At 43.1% G+C, this 23,285-nt stretch overlaps 1 protein-coding gene across 1 annotated transcript in view; it reads left to right on the forward strand.

Moving 5' to 3' along the window:
- The window catches only part of LOC128698807 (peripheral plasma membrane protein CASK-like), a 380,387-nt gene that overhangs the window by 206,266 nt on the left and 150,836 nt on the right, over positions 1-23,285 (forward strand). The window contains exon 5 of the mRNA XM_070097823.1: positions 5,944-6,119. Coding sequence (XP_069953924.1) covers positions 5,944-6,119 — 176 coding nt within the window. The remainder of the gene's footprint in view (positions 1-5,943; positions 6,120-23,285) is intronic.

Genomic DNA, 23,285 nt, shown 5'->3' on the forward strand with positions numbered 1-23,285 from the left:
TCCTTGTTCATCTGCTATCCTATTCTCAGTCTTACTTTTAATTCTTTCAATAATAACTCTACCATACACTTTACCAGGTATACTCAACAGACTTATCCCCCTATAATTTTTGCACTCTGTTTTGTCCCCTTTGCCTTTATACAAAGGAACTATGCATGCTCTCTGCCAATCCCTAGGTACCTTACCCTCTTCCATACATTTATTAAATAATTGCACCAACCACTCCAAAACTATATCCCCACTGCTTTTAACATTTCTATCTTTATCCCATCAATCCCGGCTGCCTTACCCCCTTTCATTTTACCTACTGCCTCACGAACAACATTCATCACCCATGCTTCACACTCACAACTGGCTCTTCCTCACTCCTACAAGATGTTATTCCTCCTTGCCCTATACACGAAATCACAGCTTCCCTATCTTCATCAACATTTAACAATTCCTCAAAATATTCCCTCCATCTTCCCAATACCTCTAACTCTCCATTTAATAACTCTCCTCTCCTATTTTTAACTGACAAATCCATTTGTTCTCTAGGCTTCCTTAACTTGTTAATCTCACTCCAAAACTTTTTCTTATTTTCAACAAAATTTGTTGATAACATCTCACCCACTCTCTCATTTGCTCTCTTTTTACATTGCTTCACCACTCTCTTAACCTCTCTCTTTTTCTCCATATACTCTTCCCTCCTTGCATCACTTCTACTTTGTAAAAACTTCTCATATGCTAACTTTTTCTCCCTTACTACTCTCTTTACATCATCATTCCACCAATCGCTCCTCTTCCCTCCTGCACCCACTTTCCTGTAACCACAAACTTCTGCTGAACACTCTAACAATACATTTTTAAACCTACCCCATACCTCTTCGACCCCATTGCCTATGTTCTCATTAGCCCATCTATCCTCCAATAGCTGTTTATATCTTTCCCTAACTGCCTCCTCTTTTAGTTTATAAACCTTCACCTCTCTCTTCCCTGATGCTTCTATTCTCCTTGTATCCCATCTACCTTTTACTCTCAGTGTAGCTACAACTAGAAAGTGATCTGATATATCTGTGGCCCCTCTATAAACATGTACATCCTGAAGTCTACTCAACAGTCTTTTATCTACCAATACATAATCCAACAAACTACTGTCATTTCGCCCTACATCATATCTTGTATACTTATTTATCCTCTTTTTCTTAAAATATGTATTACCTATAACTAAACCCCTTTCTATACAAAGTTCAATCAAAGGGCTCCCATTATCATTTACACCTCGCACCCCAAACTTACCTACCACACCCTGTCTAAAAGTTTCTCCTACTTTAGCATTCAGGTCCCCTACCACAATTACTCTCTCACTTGGTTCAAAGGCTCCTATACATTCACTTAACATCTCCCAAAATCTCTCTCTCTCCTCTGCATTCCTGTCTTCTCCAGGTGCATACACGCTTATTATGACCCACTTCTTGCATCCAACCTTTACTTTGATCCACATAATTCTTGCATTTACACATTCATATTCGCTTTTCTCCTTCCATAACTGATCATTCAACATTACTGCTACCCCTTCCTTTGCTCTAACTCTCTCAGATACTCCAGATTTAATCCCATTTATTTCCCCCCACCGAAACTCCCCCACCGAAACTCCCCCACCCCCTTCAGCTTTGTTTCGCTTAGGGCCAGGACATCCAACTTCTTTTCATTCATAACATCAGCAATCATCTGTTTCTTGTCATCTGCACTATATCCACGCACATTCAAGCATCCCAGTTTTATAAAGTTTTATATATATATATATATATATATATATATATATATATATATATATATATATATATATATATATATATATATTATATTATGGTAGTAGGTTGGCAGACAACAACCACCCAGGGGGGTACTACCGTCCTGCCAAGTGTGTGAAACAAAAGCCTGTAATTGTTTTACATGATGGTAGGATTGCTGGTGTCTTGTCTGTATCATAAATATGCAAGATTACAGGTACGTCTTGCTACTTCTACTTACACTTAGGTCACACTACACATACATGTACAAGCATGTATATATACACACCCCTCTGGGTTTTCTTCTATTTTCTTACTAGTTCCTGGTCTTGTTTATTTCCTCTTATCTCCATGGGGAAGTGGAACAGAATTCTTCCTCCGTAAACTATACGTGTTGTAAGAGGCGACTAAAATGTCAGGAGCAAGGGGCTAGTAACCCCTTCTCCTGTATAAATTACTAAATTTAAAAAGAGAAACTTTCGTTTTTCTTTTTGGGCCACCCTGCCTTGGTGGAATACGGCCGGTTTGTTGAAATATAATATATATATATATATATATATATATATATATATATATATATATATATATATATATATATATATATATATATATATATATATATTATAATTTATTTAGAACACCTTCACATTCACTGTCATTCATTCAGTTGTTGTCTTGCCAGAAGCCTGCTTGTATCACAGTTCAGATGGCCCTCCGAACTGCAGCACCCTTAACTGTCCTTCAAAATTCTATTCCGGCTAACCAGTTTTCATAAATGTTACCTTGGTCACACTCCAACAGTATGCTAAGTCACAAAAACCACTTACCTTCACTCCCATGTAACGCCCCCACACTAGTATATTGGATGTTCCGTCCCCTAGCACTCGAAACCTCCTTTCCTTCATTCACTCTGCCAGTTCCTGGGTACCCTTCCTCCTTTCATGTGCCTGTTGAACAAATACACCAATCACTCCAAAAATTTATCCTCACCTGCTTTTCTTCATTGAGTGCAAGTTTAGTTAGTGAGGTACATATAGGTGTTCGCTGAGTTATTGCAACAAAGATATGCAATCTGTTCGTTTAACAGAACGATCGTTGTTTTATAAACGAAGATCTCAGGCTATCTAAAAGTCACAATCTCTGCCAAAATTTTCAGCAAAATGGTGTAGAGAGAGAGAGACACACGACCATCATTATTTCTGGACAAGCAACATGTAAAGTTATGGTAGCGTCAGGGCCCACCAGCCTTACCATAAATTATGACATAACTGTCATAGTTTACCGATTGATTCCAAATTCATTCATCGTTAGTGAGATGTGTTATTAGAAGAATGTGCGCTGAGGGTCGTAAAATAATGAATCTCCTGAATTTAAGAACTGTGATGCGGGGAATTACGCTATTCAACGTGCTTTAGTGGGCAGATGACTCAAACTTAGAGATAAAAAATGGGTAGTAAATGAGAAAGGTAAAGTGGTTAAAGGATGATGGACTGACACGTCATGTTCACCTCCTCACTGTTTCTGCTGCCTGCACTATTTCTCACCTCTATTCGACTGAAGAAGCCTGCAGAGCAGGGGAAACGTTTCGATATTAAAGATACCCAACTGTTGTACATGTGTATTTCTCATTTACTTTGTCGGTATTGTATACTCTTATAATAGTATCTGGGATTTATGTTGTTTATCTCCCACGTGTCTTCTCGTCCTGGTCACGTTGATGTTAACTCTGTCCATGTTGTTTGTGTCCTGGAATGTTTTGTAAGTTGTCATCATTTCTAATTACCTAATGTTCATTTCAGGTAACAGTCTGGTGACGCACCTCTCTACCTTCCTTTTGATTTTCCTAGAAAGGGGCTTAATGTTGGAGCTGCGTACTCTAAGATCGGATTTACCTTTGGTGAAAGCTTTAACGATCTTTGTTCAGATTTTTAAATGGCATTCTTAAGTTTGCTTGTCTGTAATTCTCCACTGGTGTTTATGCATGCTTTAAGATAGGTTGTGTGTGATATTGACTTCCAGGTTGTCTTAGTTTCGTGACTGAGAGATCTTTAGTTAGTTTTATTATGGGACACTACAGTTAATGGTTGATATATATATGTCCTTGTGCTCTCCTACCATACAAGACAGTTGGCCCTGCCAGGAATACTCATACAAGTAAATATTGAAACCGTGACTGTTGTTTTATACTGAAACAATTATTATGCAGTTATTAATGACAATAATATGTCCAATTAATGTAACACAAAATAGAAATTTATGAGGCATGATGAATTTGAACACAGCTCATGTAATACCAATCATAGCGTGTATAACATGAAACAGTTAGGGAATTGATTTTTGTGAGGCTGTCCGTCATGAATTACTGATATTCATTATTTTTTTCCTAGAAGGGTGCTCAATGAATAACAAGTCTCACTGACAAATTTACGTGTCTGAGAAGAACTTTAGACTTTATCGTAGGCTTGTTTAGTGTCATAGTATACATTCGGCTGGTAGTATGAGCAAGGAGGACGCCATGAGTCCAGTGCTCTGGTATCCACGTCTTGAACACATGACCTAGGTAACAACCCTCAAGCATCCTGAACAGTTTCCTCGATGAGCTCAGTTTTTTGGTAACCGCCAGTCGTTACTATACTTCAGCAAAGCTTTCCATAAAGCTGCTCTTCACCCTGAAATCGCTACAAGATATACAGTTATTTATGATATCTACCGACAAGATCCTAAGGTCACAAACTACCTATTAATTAGCATGTCGATTTTACCCAGTACCACAAGCAGTTTCATTGAGGTCTTGCGGTATATATCTTCACTGGTCGGTTAGGTCTAGCTGATTATTGTTATGAGTAAACAGAAAGATAGACGGGAGGTTTCGAACCGTGTTCCCGAGCCTCCCGTCTATCTTTCTGTTTATTCATTGACAGTCTTTTATTACGATTTAATCTGAGTTCATTATTTATGTTTATTTTTATGCGAGGTATTTTGGGTTGTTCCAAGGAAATGGAAAATAGCTTCAGTTCTTTTAGTACCGAGCCATTCACCAGCGTGAAGGCACTGTCCTTGAAGGAAGGTTGCACTAGATACTCGTCGAGGTGTTCTCACTAGCCAGTGACCTGTGTGAAGCAGTCTGACGAATACTGAAAGTTAATCTCTTCGTGTTGTCCTCGTTTGTCATCTTAGTGTCTAGCTGGAGTTTCTCCGTTCAGAAGAAGCAATCGGAAATATTTTAAGAAATTTTCTTATATACTTGACGCTGGTAACATAGGAGTGATCAGTCTTTACAAATTATCTTTTTGTAATGCTTCTTCTTCTTCGTGTTTACGTCTTTCCTTGCTTGACATTGTGTACAGGTGGTGTAGAGCGGGTTTCCTACTTCCTGGTATCTGTATTAGTGTCAAATATTTATTTTTCATTCACATTAACAATCTTTCTGCCTCAGGAAGCACTGTTCTTTCTTCATAACTCACGCTGAATTACCCTCAAAATTAAAACATCTAAGATGTAAACATGCGACACTTATCACTTAATTCTGATTTAGTCTAAGTGATCATGTATGGATCCGTCAATTATATATTTCAGTGTCTGGTAAAGTAAATATATAGTGTTCCACAATAATTTCTTAGAACGTAGTTTTCAGTACTACAACTGTGTGTTTATGGGTAACTAACGTTGTTATTTTAACTCCAAATCTCCTGTCCTCTTCCTCTTGCTTTTTTTTCCTTACTGTTGTTTAGCTTACTTCCTTTGTCTGAATTGTAAACCTTGCCCTGCCGACCTCATCGACAGGGCAAGGAAAATATTGAAGGGGGAACTTTGCCCCCTTCAGTATTTTCCCTGGTATAAAATATGCTGTACCTTTTTCGCTTGCATTCCACTGAGTCGAGTTTTAGGGATTTTAGGAATTGCATATAATTTAGATTTTCGAATGATTATGAGATGGAGCTCTGCCGTTTTGCTTACTGTAAATAGGGCTGTTGGTGTACAGCTCATTGCTGTTATGTACAGTATAATTTCGGTGGAATTTTGACAACTCGTTCTGGAACATATCTGTATTTTTTTTCAGACTGATGAAACGGTACAACCGAACAACTGTCTTCTTTCCCTATATTCACGCTAAGGTCACCACAGCTTGTTTCTGAGTTCCTTTATTAACATTCATGTTTTTCTTCCGCAGTCACTACATGCGTCAGATCCTGGAGGCGCTGCTTTATTGCCACGAAAACGATATCATCCACCGAGACATCAAACCTCACTGCGTGCTGCTGGCCTGCAAGGAAAACAGCGCCCCGGTCAAACTAGGAGGCTTTGGAGTGGCCATTCAACTGCAGGACGGGGAGCTCGTTAATGGAGGTACGGCAACCCCACCCTCTTCCCGTTTATTACAGGGAAATTGGAGGAAGCGGGATATACGTGTTTTGTTTGCAAAGTTAGCGTAACCAACGACAACCACCATTGTTGTGGTTTATTACGGGAGGTAGGATGTGGCACGCTATACATACTCGTGTTTTAGTTTGATTAGCGAGATACGATACGGTGCAATAACCACTATCTTTTCATAGTTTGGAGGTAGGATGACGTACTATACCCACTGTATTTTTTAGTTAATTGCGGAAATTAGAACTGGATATGATATTCACCCTTTTTGTTTTAATTACAAAAGGTAGGAATAGATATAATATCAACCATTTTGTTTTTTCTTAGTTACAGAACGTAGCTTAAAATTCTACTTCAACTCTGCTTGTTTTGGATACGTGAGATGAGGGAAAATAGTCATCATTCTTCCCTTGTTTTAATAACTTTCAAAAAGCGAAATCTTTATCGCATAATGTTAGCAGACAGAGTGAGAACATAGGCATGACGTAATGGACCAGTCACCTGCGCCGCACTTGCAGTGTTCTCTAGTATAAAAACTATGTACTTCTTGTGTTCCTTTTTGACTTGAAAAAGATTGTAAATGGAGCGAAACTTTAAGGGATTGTAAATGGAGTGAAGCGTTAAGGGATTGTAAATGGAGCGAAACGTTAAGGGATTGTAAATGGAGTGAAACGTTAAGGTGTCTTGTTTGTTCCAGTAGATGTTATGCTCGCCCATCTCTACCACTTTTTATATATGGTCGCTTCAAGGATCATGTATAAAAAGTAATGAAAAGCTCTTGGTCAAAGGAATTTTAGATCACTTTCCCTTTCTTAGATCAAACCTGATGACCTTGCACTCTTGTCGTTGTCACTTGCGAGTTTAGTGCTTTCCTATGAATATAATAATAATAATAATTGATTTGAAGTGGGAGGATAACGTACGATGACTTGTTTTGCCACCTGGAGAAGCAGTCTCCAAACTGTAACCTGTTCCAGTGTGTGTCAGGAAGACTGGCATCCACCAGTAACTGGATGGGTTCAGTTTCACTTCTGTTGATTATTCTTGCCATAGTTGATTGTGTTAGGCACAGAGAAGACGACTCACTTGTATTAGCTTTAACAATAATAGATAGGATAGAGAACATACCAGTGCCTCTCTTGGTATTGTGGAAAATAGAATACCGGTGAGGTCCGGAGTACTCTTGAGGCTATAACATATCTATGTAATTTTAGAGCTTTAATTTCTGCACTAAATTTCACAAACATGTCCCAAAGCCAAACGACTTAACAGAATCAGTTCAGATATTTGCAGTGTTGCTGTTGGAATGTGAGGAAGGTAACATTCATAAAGGAATTCAAGGAAACCGGTTTATCGGACTTAAGTCCAAGAGGTGGGAACAACAGTGACTTCATTTTGTAGAAGGGGTAGGGATGTTGTAGTTCGGGAAAACCATCTGAACTGCGATGTTTGCATTCATCTGGCATGACAAAGAATGAATGATGGTGAAAGTGTTTCCTCTTTTCCATGTCACACTATCTCGGAAGGAGACAGTCAGTGTGTTAAAAACATTACATTGTAAATGCTCGATTAGACCAAAATGCAAAATGAATTTGCAGCGAATGCGAATAATTAAATTGAATTGTATCTTCAGGTGTGTTTAACTGGGATGCTCTGGTCTGGCAAAAAAAAAAAAAAGATAGGAACGGTGGTTCGTTTTAAATGGTTTGTTCATAAGGGTAAATTCCTGTTCTGTGGGAGGGGTGTCACAGCATCTTGAGGGAGGGTGGATGGGACGGCATCTTGAGGGAGGGTGGATGGGACGGCATCTTGAGGGAGGGTGGATGGGACGGCATCTTGAGGGAGGGTGGATGGGACGGCATCTTGAGGGAGGGTGGATGGGACGGCATCTTGAGGGAGGGTGGATGGGACAGCATCTTGAGGGAGGGTGGATGGGACAGCATCTTGAGGGAGGGTGGATGGGACGGCATCTTGAGGGAGGGTGGATGGGACGGCATCTTGAGGGAGGGTGGATGGGACGGCATCTTGAGGGAGGGTGGATGGGACAGCATCTTGAGGGAGGGTGGATGGGACGGCATCTTGAGGGAGGGTGGATGGGACGGCATCTTGAGGGAGGGTGGATGGGACGGCATCTTGAGGGAGGGTGGATGGGACGGCATCTTGAGGGAGGGTGGATGGGACGGCATCTTGAGGGAGGGTGGATGGGACGGCATCTTGAGGGAGGGTGGATGGGACAGCATCTTGAGGGAGGGTGGATGGGACAGCATCTTGAGGGAGGGTGGATGGGACGGCATCTTGAGGGAGGGTGGATGGGACGGCATCTTGAGGGAGGGTGGATGGGACGGCATCTTGAGGGAGGGTGGATGGGACGGCATCTTGAGGGAGGGTGGATGGGACAGCATCTTGAGGGAGGGTGGATGGGACAGCATCTTGAGGGAGGGTGGATGGGACAGCATCTTGAGGGAGGGTGGATGGGACGGCATCTTGAGGGAGGGTGGATGGGACAGCATCTTGAGGGAGGGTGGATGGGACGGCATCTTGAGGGAGGGTGGATGGGACAGCATCTTGAGGGAGGGTGGATGGGACGGCATCTTGAGGGAGGGTGGATGGGACAGCATCTTGAGGGAGGGTGGATGGGACAGCATCTTGAGGGAGGGTGGGTGGGACAGAATCTTTAGGGAGGATGGATGGGACAGCATTTTGAGGGAGGGTGGATGGGACAGCATTTTGAGGTAGGGAGGGTGGGTGGGACAGAATCTTTAGGGAGGGTGGATGGGACAGCGTCCACCACAGACTGCTTAACTTAACCCAGCATCTCTCTTGACATAAAGGGAGAGGGTAAATTTGCTGACACAATGAATTGGGCTATGGACTGCGAAATATAAAAATAAATTGTGAATGTTTTAACCTGGTTCGTGATTATGATTTATGTAATATGAAAGTGAATGGGTTGCGACAATTGCAAGTACATAATGATAGTGTAAATCTGGTAATATTTAAAACCGAATGTTTAAAACGCTGAATAACCAAAACTTTGAGTGTTATATTTCTTTATTTATTTAGCAAGGAGAAAAAATCAGACATAGGTCTGTGTCATGAGATAACCTGTTTAATAACGTTATTATTATGGTAGAGGCATAGCAAGACTGAAGACAGGTGATGATGGTGGTGCCGAATGACCCTTTGGCGATCCATGGCAGTAGCAATCACTGAATAATACAGGTTTGAGTGGAAAAAAGTTACTATTTTTTTTTTTGACTGAGGCATGCGGAGTAACTCAGTGGGAGTGCAGTATACAAACTTTCCACAAACACTAACTCTCAACCAATCAGGGTAAGGCTTCAGGCGCATCAAGAGACGCTCGCCATTTTACTTTATTAGAAGGCAGGAATCTGTGTTTATTTTTTAAAACAAAATCAGGCACCCCAGCCTTGCTATCCTACTATGTACATATAATAGTAACATAGGGGAAACAAAAGTGAGTTATGCTTTTCTGTTTTATTTATCACACATGGGAGTGAGAGGCATGGTAAAAAGTGCAAAACATCCCAATGAAAGACTGTGTACAATACATACACTTATAGCTGATAACTTTGTAAGCATAGAGAGTTGAAGGCTTTAAAAAATCCTTCGAACATAAGAGGAATTACAGAAAATCCCTTTCTGTATTATAGAGGAAATTTGACAATTTCCTGACAACTTTTTCAGTTTTTAGCCTGGTTGTAAATGCTTACGTCGGACTGCGTAGTGCTAGCACCAGTAGCCTGCCTGATCAGGCTGTTTAAGAACGGGCCACGGTATATGATCCCTGGTGAGTTCTTGTGAATTGGTACATGAAGTGTGTGGTTCCAAGGACTGGGGAGGACCTACGCTCAACCATTGTGTACTGACGCCACATATTGGAGAATTTGATTTTTGATGCCGGTGAAAGGTTCTTGATTCTTTGTATTACAGTTACGTTCCCTGCCATTCTGTGGATCAGACCTGATGCCCTCTCATTTACCAAGGGTTGTATGAACCTTAAGAATCTACCTCTTTTCCATGAATATAATAAAGATGGTTGGCAGCGAAGGTTGAGATGCCATAAGTGTACAGTGGCCTCGGGCGCACCCAGCAGTAAGCAGTCGCTGGATCTATACCTTGAAGAGTCCTCACCTGGTCGAACAGCACAGCGAGGGATGACGGCCTAGCGCATTACTTTGCAACTAAAACTACCGTAGTTGTATCTCTCGTCTTTTATTTACCTGTCTTCCTTTACCCTAAGGAGGGGGGATCTTTGTGTTTAATACAAAATAATAACTGCAATACTATGTAGTAGCTACCATGCGCTGTATTGTAGCAGCGACCTCAGCTCAGTTTAGCATTTACAATATAGTCTTTTGACAGTACATGGTATGGGAATAGCGACAACTTTTCGTTGATAGACAGGTAGGCAAAGAAGCTTTCAGTTGCTGTTTGTGTCTTTTTATCTCCGATGGAGGTAGCACATACAACACACCAGACATAGTGATGTGAGCTATGTTGTTGGAGGTAGCACATACAACACACCAGACATAGTGATGTGAACTATGTTGTTGGAGGTAGCACATACAACACCAGACATAGTGATGTGAGCTATGTTGTTGGGGGTAGCACATACAACACACCAGACATAGTGATGTGAGCTATGTTGTTGGAGGTAGCACATACAACACACCAGACATAGTGATGTGAGCTATGTTGTTGGAGGTAGCACATACAACACACCAGACATAGTGATGTGAACTATGTTGTTGGAGGTAGCACATACAACACACCAGACATAGTGATGTGAGCTATGTTGTTGGGGGTAGCACATACAACACACCAGACATAGTGATGTGAACTATGTTGTTGGAGGTAGCACATACAACCCCAGACATAGTGATGTGAACTATGTTGTTGGAGGCAGCACATACAACACACCAGACATAGTGATGTGAACTATGTTGTTGGAGGTAACACATACAACACACCAGACATAGTGATGTGAGCTATGTTGTTGGGGGTAGCACATACAACACACCACACATAGTGATGTGAGCTATGTTGTTGGGGGTAGCACATACAACACACCAGACATAGCGATGTGAGCTATGTTGTTGGGGGTAGCACATACAACACCAGACATAGTGATGTGAGCTATGTTGTTGGAGGTAGCACATACATCCCCAGACATAGTGATGTGAACTATGTTGTTGGAGGCAGCACATACAACACACCAGGCATAGTGATGTGAGCTATGTTGTTGGGGGTAGCACATACAACCCCAGACATAGTGATGTGAACTATGTTGGAGGTAGCACATACAACACACCAGACATAGTGATGTGAGCTATGTTGTTGGGGGTAGCACATACAACACACCAGACATAGTGATGTGAGCTATGTTGTTGGGGGTAGCACATACAACACACCAGACATAGTGATGTGAACTGTGTTGGAGGTAGCACATACAACACACCAGACATACTGATGTGAGCTATGTTGTTGGGGGTAGCACATACAACACACCAGACATAGTGATGTGAGCTATGTTGTTGGAGGTAGCACATACAACCCCAGACATAGTGATGTGAGCTATGTTGTTGGGGGTAGCACATACAACATTCCATACATAGTGATGTGAGCTATATTGTTGGGGTAGCACATACAACACACCAGACATAGTGATGTGAACTATGTTGTTGGAGGTAGCACATACAACACACCAGACATAGTGATGTGGACTATGTTGTTGGAGGTAACACATACAACACCCCAGACATAGTGACGTGAACTATGTTGTTGGAGGTAGCACATACAACCCCAGACATAATGATGTGAGCTATGTTGTTGGAGGTAGCACATACAACCCCAGACATAATGATGTGAGCTATGTTGTTGGAGGTAGCACATACAACCCCAGACATAATGATGTGAGCTATGTTGTTGGAGGTAGCACATACAACCCCAGACATAATGATGTGAGCTATGTTGTTGGAGGTAGCACATACAACCCCAGACATAATGATGTGAGCTATGTTGTTGGAGGTAGCACATACAACCCCAGACATAATGATGTGAGCTATGTTGTTGGAGGTAGCACATACAACCCCAGACATAATGATGTGAGCTATGTTGTTGGAGGTAGCACATACAACACACCAGACATAGTGATGTGAACTATGTTGTTGGAAGTAGCACATACAACACACCAGACAGAGGTAACACGTAGTCAGTACTTCAAATCATTTTAGTTTTAGGAATCAGATCAAGCCAGTAACACACACAACTTATAAACCTCTATATTAACTCACCATACACTGACCTTTACTTTTCTGTGTTATTTAATAATTCTTAATGCAAATATTACTCCCGCTCCAATTTATTAGGCTTGATCTGTGATCGTGCCCAGGCGGTCATGATCCCAGGAACCTTATTACATTTACAACAGCTGTCTGTCTGTTGTGAATTGCATAGGGTATGCCATACTGCATTATTTGCATTTTACGTATATGGCTCCTGCAGCCCATGTTCAACTTCAAAAGTAGTTTTTATCATTAGGAAACAATGATTTTTTTTTTGTTTGCAATGAGAGTTAACGCAATAGAAGTGAAGCTAAAGTAAAAAGTAAATCTATGGTAACGTTATTAAAATAAACTACTGTATAATAATAATACTTATTTCTACAAGTACATGTACAAGGTATACAGTCCTAGCTGACATCAATGACATACTACTATATAAAAAGCCGCTTGTTATGCTGAGCATTTCGGGCAAATCAGGTCAGTTTTGTCCCAAGGATGCGATCCACTCCAGCCAACTTACACCCAGGTACCTAATTTACTGGTAGGTGAACAGGGACAGCAAGTGTCTTCAAGAAACTCGTCCTAATGTTTCCACCCGTACCGGGGATTGAGCCACAGACCTCAGTGTGTGAGCTGAGAGCGCAAGTAATGCTACTGTTCATTATTTCATTCCTAGAATCTAAGTTTGTTTCAGTTGTAAGTTACTTTCCGTAATCTATGAGTTTTATCAATAAAAAGCATAGCCAGAAACCGTGGTTATTTTTCAGCATTTGACCAAAAATTATGAATGTTATATTTTTATTATGAAATAGTTTCCGAGAACCGAAGTGGCGGAATTAATAGTTTTCGTTAATTAACAATGTGTGTATTTCTTCATGTTTTTCTTTGTCACGGTTGTAAGTGTTTAACACAGCAACAGGAAAAACTTACCATAGCACGAGGTGCTATCACAGGAGGACGAGAGTACAAGGCTATCACAGGAGGACGAGAGTACAAGGTGCTATCACAGGAGAACGAGAGTACAAGGTGCTATCACAGGAGAACGAGAGTACAAGGTGCTATCACAGGAGAACGAGAGTACAAGGTGCTATCACAGGAGAACGAGAGTACAAGGTGCTATCACAGGAGGACGAGAGTACAAGGCTATCACAGGAGGACGAGAGTACAAGGCTATCACAGGAGGACGAGAGTACAAGGTGCTATCACAGGAGGACGAGAGTACAAGGTGCTATCACAGGAGGACGAGAGTACAAGTCTATCACAGGAGAACGAGAGTACAAGGTGCTATCACAGGAGGACGAGAGTACAAGGCTATCACAGGACAACGAGAGTACAAGGCTATCACAGGAGGACGAGAGTACAAGGTGCTATCACAGGAGGACGAGAGTACAAGGTGCTATCACAGGAGGACGAGAGTACAAGGTGCTATCACAGGAGGACGAGAGTACAAGGTGCTATCACAGGAGGACGAGAGTACAAGGTGCTATCACAGGAGAACGAGAGTACAAGGTGCTATCACAGGAGGACGAGAGTACAAGGCTATCACAGGAGGACGAGAGTACAAGGCTATCACAGGAGGACGAGAGTACAAGGTGCTATCACAGGAGGACGAGAGTACAAGGTGCTATCACAGGAGGACGAGAGTACAAGGTGCTATCACAGGAGGACGAGAGTACAAGGCTATCACAGGAGAACGAGAGTGCAAGGTGCTATCAGAGGAGGACGAGAGTACAAGGCTATCACAGGAGGACGAGAGTACAAGGCTATCACAGGAGGACGAGAGTACAAGGTGCTATCACAGGAGGACGAGAGTACAAGGTGCTATCACAGGAGGACGAGAGTACAAGGTGCTATCACAGGAGGACGAGAGTACAAGTCTATCACAGGAGAACGAGAGTGCAAGGTGCTATCACAGGAGGACGAGAGTGCAAGGCTATCACAGGACAACGAGAGTACAAGGCTATCACAGGAGGACGAGAGTACAAGGTGCTATCACAGGAGGACGAGAGTACAAGGTGCTATCACAGGAGGACGAGAGTACAAGGTGCTATCACAGGAGGACGAGAGTACAAGGTGCTGTCACAGGAGGACGAGAGTACAAGGTGCTATCACGAGGACGAGAGTACAAGGTGCTATCACAGGAGGATGAGAGTACAAGGTGCTATCACAGGAGGACGAGAGTACAAGGTGCTATCACAGGAGGACGAGAGTACAAGGTGCTATCACAGGAGGACGAGAGTACAAGGTGCTATCACAGGAGGACGAGAGTACAAGGTGCTATCACAGGAGGACGAGAGTACAAGGCTATCACAGGAGGACGAGAGTACAAGGTGCTATCACAGGAGGACGAGAGTACAAGGCTATCACAGGAGGACGAGAGTACAAGGTGCTATCACAGGAGGACGAGAGTACAAGGCTATCACAGGAGGACGAGAGTACAAGGCTATCACAGGAGGACGAGAGTACAATGTGCTATCACAGGAGGGCGAGAGTACAAGGCTATCACAGGAGGACGAGAGTACAAGGCTATCACAGGAGGACGAGAGTACAAGACTTTCACAGGAGGATGAGAGTACAAGGCTATCACAGGAGGACGAGAGTACAAGGTGCTATCACAGGAGGACGAGAGTACAAGGTGCTATCACAGGAGGACGAGACTACAAGGTGCTATCACAGGAGGACGAGAGTACAAGGCTATCACAGGAGGACGAGAGTACAAGGTGCTATCACAGGAGGAGAGTACAAGGTGCTATCACAGGAGGACGAGAGTACAAGGTGCTATCACAGGAGGACGAGAGTACAAGGTGCTATCACAGGAGGACGAGAGTACAAGGTGCTATCACAGGAGGACGAGAGTACAAGGCTAACACAGGAGGACGAGAGTACAAGGTGCTATCACAGGAGGACGAGAGTACAAGGGTATCACAGGAGGGCGAGAGTACAAGGTGCTATCACAGGAGGACGAGAGTACAAGGGTATCACAGGAGGACGAGAGTACAAGGTGCTATCACAGGAGGACGAGAGTACAAGGCTAGGAGGAGGAGAGTACAAGGTGCTATCACAGGAGGACGAGAGTACAAGGTGCTATCACAGGAGGACGAGAGTACAAGGCTATCACAGGAGGACGAGAGTACAAGGCTATCACAGGAGGATGAGAGTACAAGGTGCTATCACAGGAGGACGAGAGTACAAGGTGCTATCACAGGAGGACGAGAGTACAAGGCTATCACAGGAGGACGAGAGTACAAGGTGCTATCACAGGAGGACGAGAGTACAAGGCTATCACAGGAGGACGAGAGTACAAGGCTATCACAGGAGGACGAGAGTACAAGGTGCTATCACAGGAGGGCGAGAGTACAAGGCTATCACAGGAGGACGAGAGTACAAGGCTATCACAGGAGGACGAGAGTACAAGACTTTCACAGAAGGATGAGAGTACAAGGCTATCACAGGAGGACGAGAGTACAAGGTGCTATCACAGGAGGACGAGAGTACAAGGTGCTATCACAGGAGGACGAGACTACAAGGTGCTATCACAGGAGGACGAGAGTACAAGGCTATCACAGGAGGACGAGAGTACAAGGTGCTATCACAGGAGGAGAGTACAAGGTGCTATCACAGGAGGACGAGAGTACAAGGTGCTATCACAGGAGGACGAGACTACAAGGTGCTATCACAGGAGGACGAGAGTACAAGGTGCTATCACAGGAGGACGAGAGTACAAGGCTAACACAGGAGGACGAGAGTACAAGGTGCTATCACAGGAGGACGAGAGTACAAGGGTATCACAGGAGGACGAGAGTACAAGGTGCTATCACAGGAGGACGAGAGTACAAGGGTATCACAGGAGGACGAGAGTACAAGGTGCTATCACAGGAGGACGAGAGTACAAGGCTAGGAGGAGGAGAGTACAAGGTGCTATCACAGGAGGACGAGAGTACAAGGTGCTATCACAGGAGGACGAGAGTACAAGGCTATCACAGGAGGACGAGAGTACAAGGCTATCACAGGAGGACGAGAGTACAAGGTGCTATCACAGGAGGACGAGAGTACAAGGTGCTATCACAGGAGGACGAGAGTACAAGGTGCTATCACAGGAGGACGAGAGTACAAGGGTATCACAGGAGGACGAGAGTACAAGGTGCTATCACAGGAGGACGAGAGTACAAGGCTATCACAGGAGGAGGAGAGTACAAGGTGCTATCACAGGAGGACGAGAGTACAAGTTGCTATCACAGGAGGACGAGAGTACAAGGCTATCACAGGAGGACGAGAGTACAAGGCTATCACAGGAGGACGAGAGTACAAGGTGCTATCACAGGAGGACGAGAGTACAAGGCTATCACAGGAGGACGAGAGTACAAGGCTATCACAGGAAGACGAGAGCACAAGGTGCTATCACAGGAGGACGAGAGTACAAGGTGCTGTCACAGGAGGACGAGAGTACAAGGCTATCACAGGAGGACGAGAGTACAAGGTGCTATCACAGGAGTACGAGAGTACAAGGCTATCACAGCAGGGCGAGAGTACAAGGCTATCACAGGAGGACGAGAGTACAAGGTTCTATCACAGGACGAGACTACAAGGCTATCACAGGAGGACGAGAGTACAAGGCTATCACAGGACGAGACTACAAGGCTATCACAGGACGAGACTACAAGGCTATCACAGGAGGACGAGAGTACAAGGCTATCACAGGAGGACGAGAGTACAAGGTCCTATCACAGGAGGACGAGAGTACAAGGTGCTGTCACAGAACGAGAGTACAAGACTATCACAGGAGGACGAGAGTACAAGGCTATCACAGGAAGACGAGAGTACAAAATGCTATCACAGGAGGACGAGAGTACAAGGTGCTGTCACAGGAGAACGAGAGTACAAGGTGCTATCACAGGAGGATGAGATAACAAGGTGCTGTCACAGGAGGACGAGAGTACAAGGCTATCACAGGAGGACGAGAGTACAAGGTGCTATCACAGGAGGACGAGAGTACAAGGTGCTATCACAGGAGGACGAGAGTACAAGGCTATCACAGGAGGACGAGAGTACAAGGCTATCACAGGAGGACGAGAGTACAAGGTGCTATCACAGGAGGACGAGAGTATAAGGTGCTATCACAGGAGGACGAGAGTATAAGGTGCTATCACAGGAGGACGAGAGTACAAGGCTATCACAGGAGGATGAGAGTACAAGGCTATCACAGGAGGACGAGAGTACAAGGTGCTATCACAGGAGGACGAGAGTACAAGGCTATCACAGGAGGACGAGAGTACAAGGCTATCACAGGAGGACTAGAGTACAAGGCTATCACAGGAGGACGAGAGTACAAGGTGCTATCACAGGACGAGAGTACAAGGTGCTATCACAGGATGACGAGAGTACAAGGCTATCACAGGAGGACGAGAGTACAAGGTGCTATCACAGGAGGACGAGAGTACAAGGCTATCACAGGAGGACGAGAGTACAAGGTGCTATCACAGGACGAGAGTACAAGGTGCTATCACAGGAGGACGAGAGTGCAAGGTGGTATCACATGAAGACTAGAGTACAAGGTGGTATCACAGGAGGACGAGAGTACAAGGTGCTATCACAGGAGGACGAGAGTACAAGGTGCTATCACAGGAGGACGAGAGTACAAGGTGCTATCACAGGAGGACGAGAGTACAAGGTGCTATCACAGGAGGATGAGAGTACAAGGTGCTATCACAGGAAGAGAGTACAAAATGCTATCACAGGAGGACGAGAGTACAAGGTGCTGTCACAGGAGAACGAGACTACAAGGTGCTATCACAGGAGGACGAGATTACAAGGTGCTGTCACAAGAGGACGAGAGTACAAGGTGCTGTCACTGGAAGACGACAGTACAAGGTGCTATCACAGGAAGACGACAGTACAAAATGCTATTACAGGAGGACGAGAGTACAAGGTGCTATCACAGGAGAATGAGAGTACAAGGTGCTATCACAGGAGAACGAGAGTACAAGGTGCTATCACAGGAGGACGAGATTACTAGGTGCTAGCACAGGAGAACGAGAGTACAAAATGCTATCACAGGAGGACGAGAGTACAAGGTGCTATCACAGGAGAACGAGAGTACAAGATGCTATCACAGGAGAACGAGAGTACAAGGTGCTGTCACAGGAGGACGAGATTACAAGGTGCTATCACAGGAGGACGAGAGTACAAGGTGCTGTCACAGGAAGACGAGAGTACAAGGTCCTATCACAAGAGGACGAGAGTACCAGGTGCTATCACTGGAAGACGACAGTACAAGGTGCTATCACAGGAGGACGAGAGTACTAGGTGCTATCACAGGACGACGAGAGTAGAAGGTGCTATCACAGTAGGACGAGAGTACAAGGTGCTATCACAGTAGGACAAGAGTACAGGGTGCTATCACAGGAGGATGAAAGTACAAGGTGCTAACACAGGAGGACGAGAATACAAGGTGCTATCAATGAAATACGAGACTACAAGGTGCTATCGCTGGAAGACGAGAATACAAAGTGCTGTCACAGGAGGACAAGAGTACAAGGTGCTATCACAGGAAGGGTAGAAGGTGCTGTCACAGGAAGAGTACTAGGTGCTATCACAGGAGGACAAGAGTACAAGTACTGATAACAAGGCACGGTAAGTATACACAGTAAGTACAGGGAAAGATAATACATCAGTCACGAAGGATTTAAAACAACTGTCAGTGTTATGCAGGAGCCTTAACATTTATATATCAGTGGTATTCAGTACCGAGAAGATAAGGGATAAGACACACACAGAACATCTGGCAGACCAGGCATCCTCGTTACTAGTCTGGTGTTTTCTGTTTTTTTTCTTTATAAGTCAGGTGCAAGTAGTTTATATTGATGCTTACTGTACGAGAGGAACCGGTGGTTTACTGTGGCTTATCACGAGTGTCACTGTAACTCGTAGCTTCAGTACTGTTCATGGGTGTGCGTGCTCTACCTGACTTGTGGGGAACTACCAGTGACATTCACAGGAAATTTGGGATTGTTGATACGGGATGGGAATCGTCAACCAATTTGATTAAATACCTTCAGGTGGTTTGGGCGCTAAGAGATGGAGAGTAAGAGTGAGTGAAAAGGAGAGAGTGAGAGAGCTGTACTGTCTCTGAACTGTCCACGAGTAACAAGGTTATATCAGCTTACTATAAATATGATTATTTTTTTATTATGTGTATCACTAACTTTAAACTTGGGCATACTTCAGTGATTCCTCACAAAGTAATTAAAATATTTCAGCATCACAAATGGTTACATTACAAGTATGTTGAACTCAAAGTATTTTGTGTAATCTTGTTCCAGAATCCTCATGAAATTGAGATGATCTCTACACGAGAATCAGGTCACAATATTCTGGTTAAAGACACATAAGCAAACACACTTAGGATACTTTATTATAAAAACATTTCAGTCCTGTTATCTTGTTTACTCCATAAAGTCAACAAGGTCTAAGATAGAAATGTTTCCATAGCAAAATGTCTTAAGTGTTTAACTTGTCGGCATGATATACCAGTTTGTATTAAATCATAGTGTTTGCTTGCCCTTATGATGTAAGAGAATTATTCAGTAGTCTTTTCCCTCGACCTCCTCATTTGCTTCTGGCTTAAGAAGCACCATCATTTTGCAGTTGCTTTGGAATATAGGCGATGTTTCAGCAGTTGTTTTGGTATTTTTACCTGATGTTCAGCAGTTGTTTTGGTATTTTTACCTGATGTCCAGCAGTTTTGGTATTTTTACCTGATGTTCAGCAGTTTTTTCGTATTTTACCAGATGTCCAGCAGTTGTTTTGACATTTTACTTGATATCCAGCAGTTATTTTGGCATTTTAGCTGATGTCCAGAAACAATTTTTGCATTTTAACTGATATTTGTCATTACTTTTACGGTCGGATGTATTTTTATGCCAGTGAGCGCTGAGTGACCTACGCACTCAGTGCTCTGTAAATGCCACAACTACACTCTACTACTATTATTAAATCCCTCTACTTCATTTCTCATCCCCAGTAGTCAAGTGTTTTCCATTAGACAGAACGGCTTCAGCCTGAGCAGAATGGTTGGTCTTTCCAGTCTCTCAAGGGTGACCCAAATGTCATGTTATCAGTGATATTAAAGAGAGAAACGTTGCAGAATAAGCTTTTGAGAGAGCTCTTATCAAGCCATGGGAGAGGTCGCTGTTAATGGCTGGAAAATAGGTTAGTGATACTGCATTATTTAGATACACGTGCAAAATTCAAAACATTTATTGAGGAAACGTTTTATCATGAGGTAGCTTCAGTCTTAAAGTAATTCCAAGCGAAACGTTTCTTTAATGTTTTCAAGTGTTCACGTGCGTCTTTTTCTATCTCAACCCCTGTTCTGCAAGGTTTCCTGCAGAATACCTCCAATAAAAAACCGGGACGCGACGAATACACTAAGAGAGACCTAAGTATCAAGGGTCACTGACTCTTCAACGTCCTCCCGTCGTGCATAGGTGAATTATCAACAAAACTCTGGCTGTCTTCAAGAAGGAACTTGACTGGTTCCTCAAACGAGTCCCTGCCCACCCGGGCTATAGTTGGTATGCTAGATTGCGTGCGGCCAGCACTAACAGCCTGGTTAATCAAGCCTTCATCCACTGGGAGGCTTGGTCTTGGACCGAGCTGCGGTGGCGTTGACTCTCAGAAGCGTTCTTTAGGCATCCTTCACATATTTTCCTTCTACAGGTGTTGATTCTTCACGTGATAAAGCAGCAGATGCTTCGAAAAAAAAAAGAACTAATTTCATAGGCCTGTACCTTAAGCAGCTCCAAGATTTGCACATCAAGGGGTGACCTCTAAGTTAAACAAAATATTTTGTTTAACTTAGATTTTTTTTTATTTATCCTTGGTTTTGTCGAAAAAAAATATTTAAAATTTATGCTTTATTTCCGACTGTGCTCAATTAAACAAGCTTCTGTATTATTGGCATCAACTTGAACAGTATATTATAAATTTCATGAATAATAATGTATTTACATATTTAAACAATTAATCAGCTTGCGGAAGGTTTAAATTAATAATATAAAAAATATTTATCTTTGCCTGGCAGTCACGGCGCATGGCAGAAAAGTATGATTTATCTTCTTCAAACTTGTCAGTCCAAGGTTTGTTAGACATCAAAATGATGAGTGAGAAGCGTGTGCCACACTATTGTTGATGTTGCAATTTGTGTTGCGCATGTGTCACTCATCAACTTGTTGGTATTGTATATCATTTATATGACAGGACATCATAAATTTTCACAGTGCTCTTAGTTGGAGGCCAAGACCGGCTCGCAAGCATTGTAAAAAATCATTGTGCAGAGCAAACGTTTATTTATAGACGAGTGTTTGATCTTAAGTATACTTCATAAAAGTTTACCTAGAGTGAAACGTGGTGCAGAACTTTGGTATTAATGCTTTGAAACTGAACAGCTTCTATTGAGGATTGAAAACCTCAGTCTCTCTTTTTCACCTCTCTGTTCGCCTGAAGAAGCCTGTTATGCAGGCGAAACATTTCGTAAATAATTATACCAAAGTGTTGAACATCGTCGGTGTTGTCAGTGGCGGCGCCAAAGGTGGCTTGGGGTGTTTAAGCCCTCGTAATTTCCTTCAGCCTCCCTCAGATCCCTGCCATGATTAAAATCATCAGTTATTCAACTTAAGCCAGTTAACTGTTGACGCATGTGAACGTAGTTTTTCCTTCTAGCGACTGACAGAAACATACTGGAGCAACAACAGCAGTGACAACAGAACAAGTGATACTGCAGTTTTTTTTTTATATTTTATTGAAAAACGCAATACACAGTTATACATGTAGACAATGTAAGCAATGAAACGTATCCATTATATATAACAAAAGAAAACTCCACATTCCCTACCTTAGCACTAAACTTATACATAAGAAAACACACGTTCAACTAAAAAAGTTTGATACCCCCCCCCCCCAAAAAAAAAAAAAAAAAAAAATCCATCACACATAACATACATTTAACTAAACTAAAGACAGCCCACAGCTTCAAATACAGGTGGGTTTATTACATCCAAAATTGCAGCCATAAACACAATAAGCAATATAACCCATACTGCAGTTAGTGTAAATCTAAAAAAATCGAGAAGAGCCAGAAGAATGAACGTTGAAGGTATCACTGAAATATTTGCTTCCTACCACAACAAGAGAAGAGTCACAACTGCTGTAATTTTTCAGCCACCTTGAGGCTCTGAAGAGCTCAGCATATATATTATGAAGTAATTATTGTTCTAATTCTTTGATATGGACAGTAGTTTTCTCTTTTATGAATAAAATGATCTTTGGATAACGTTGCCAGTTTATTGATATATACACACTTAAGGAAAAAGTGTGCTTTCTCTGCAAAAGTAGTTTCCTAGTACCCCTTCCAACCAGACAGATCTCCCCAAGTCTCCCCTTCCAACCAGACAGATCTCCCCAAGTCTCCCCTTCCAACCAGACAGATCTCCCCAAGTCTCCCCTTCCAACCAGACAGATCTCCCCAAGTCTCCCCTTCCAACCAGACAGATCTCCCCAAGTCTCCCCTTCCAACCAGACAGATCTCCCCAAGTCTCCCCTTCCAACCAGACAGATCTCCCCAAGTCTCCCCTTCCAACCAGACAGATCTCCCCAAGTCTCCCCTTCCAACCAGACAGATCTCCCCAAGTCTCCCCTTCCAACCAGATAGATCCCCCCAAGTCACCCCTTCCAACCAGATAGATCCCCCAAGTTCCCCGTTCCAATCAGATAACTCCTAGACTCGCCAGATAACAACCCGCCATTCCAACCAGATAACTGGAACGGCCGCCATGTA

Source organism: Cherax quadricarinatus, chromosome 59, assembly GCF_038502225.1.
Source record: "Cherax quadricarinatus isolate ZL_2023a chromosome 59, ASM3850222v1, whole genome shotgun sequence".
Classification (NCBI taxonomy): Eukaryota; Metazoa; Arthropoda; class Malacostraca; order Decapoda; family Parastacidae; genus Cherax; species Cherax quadricarinatus.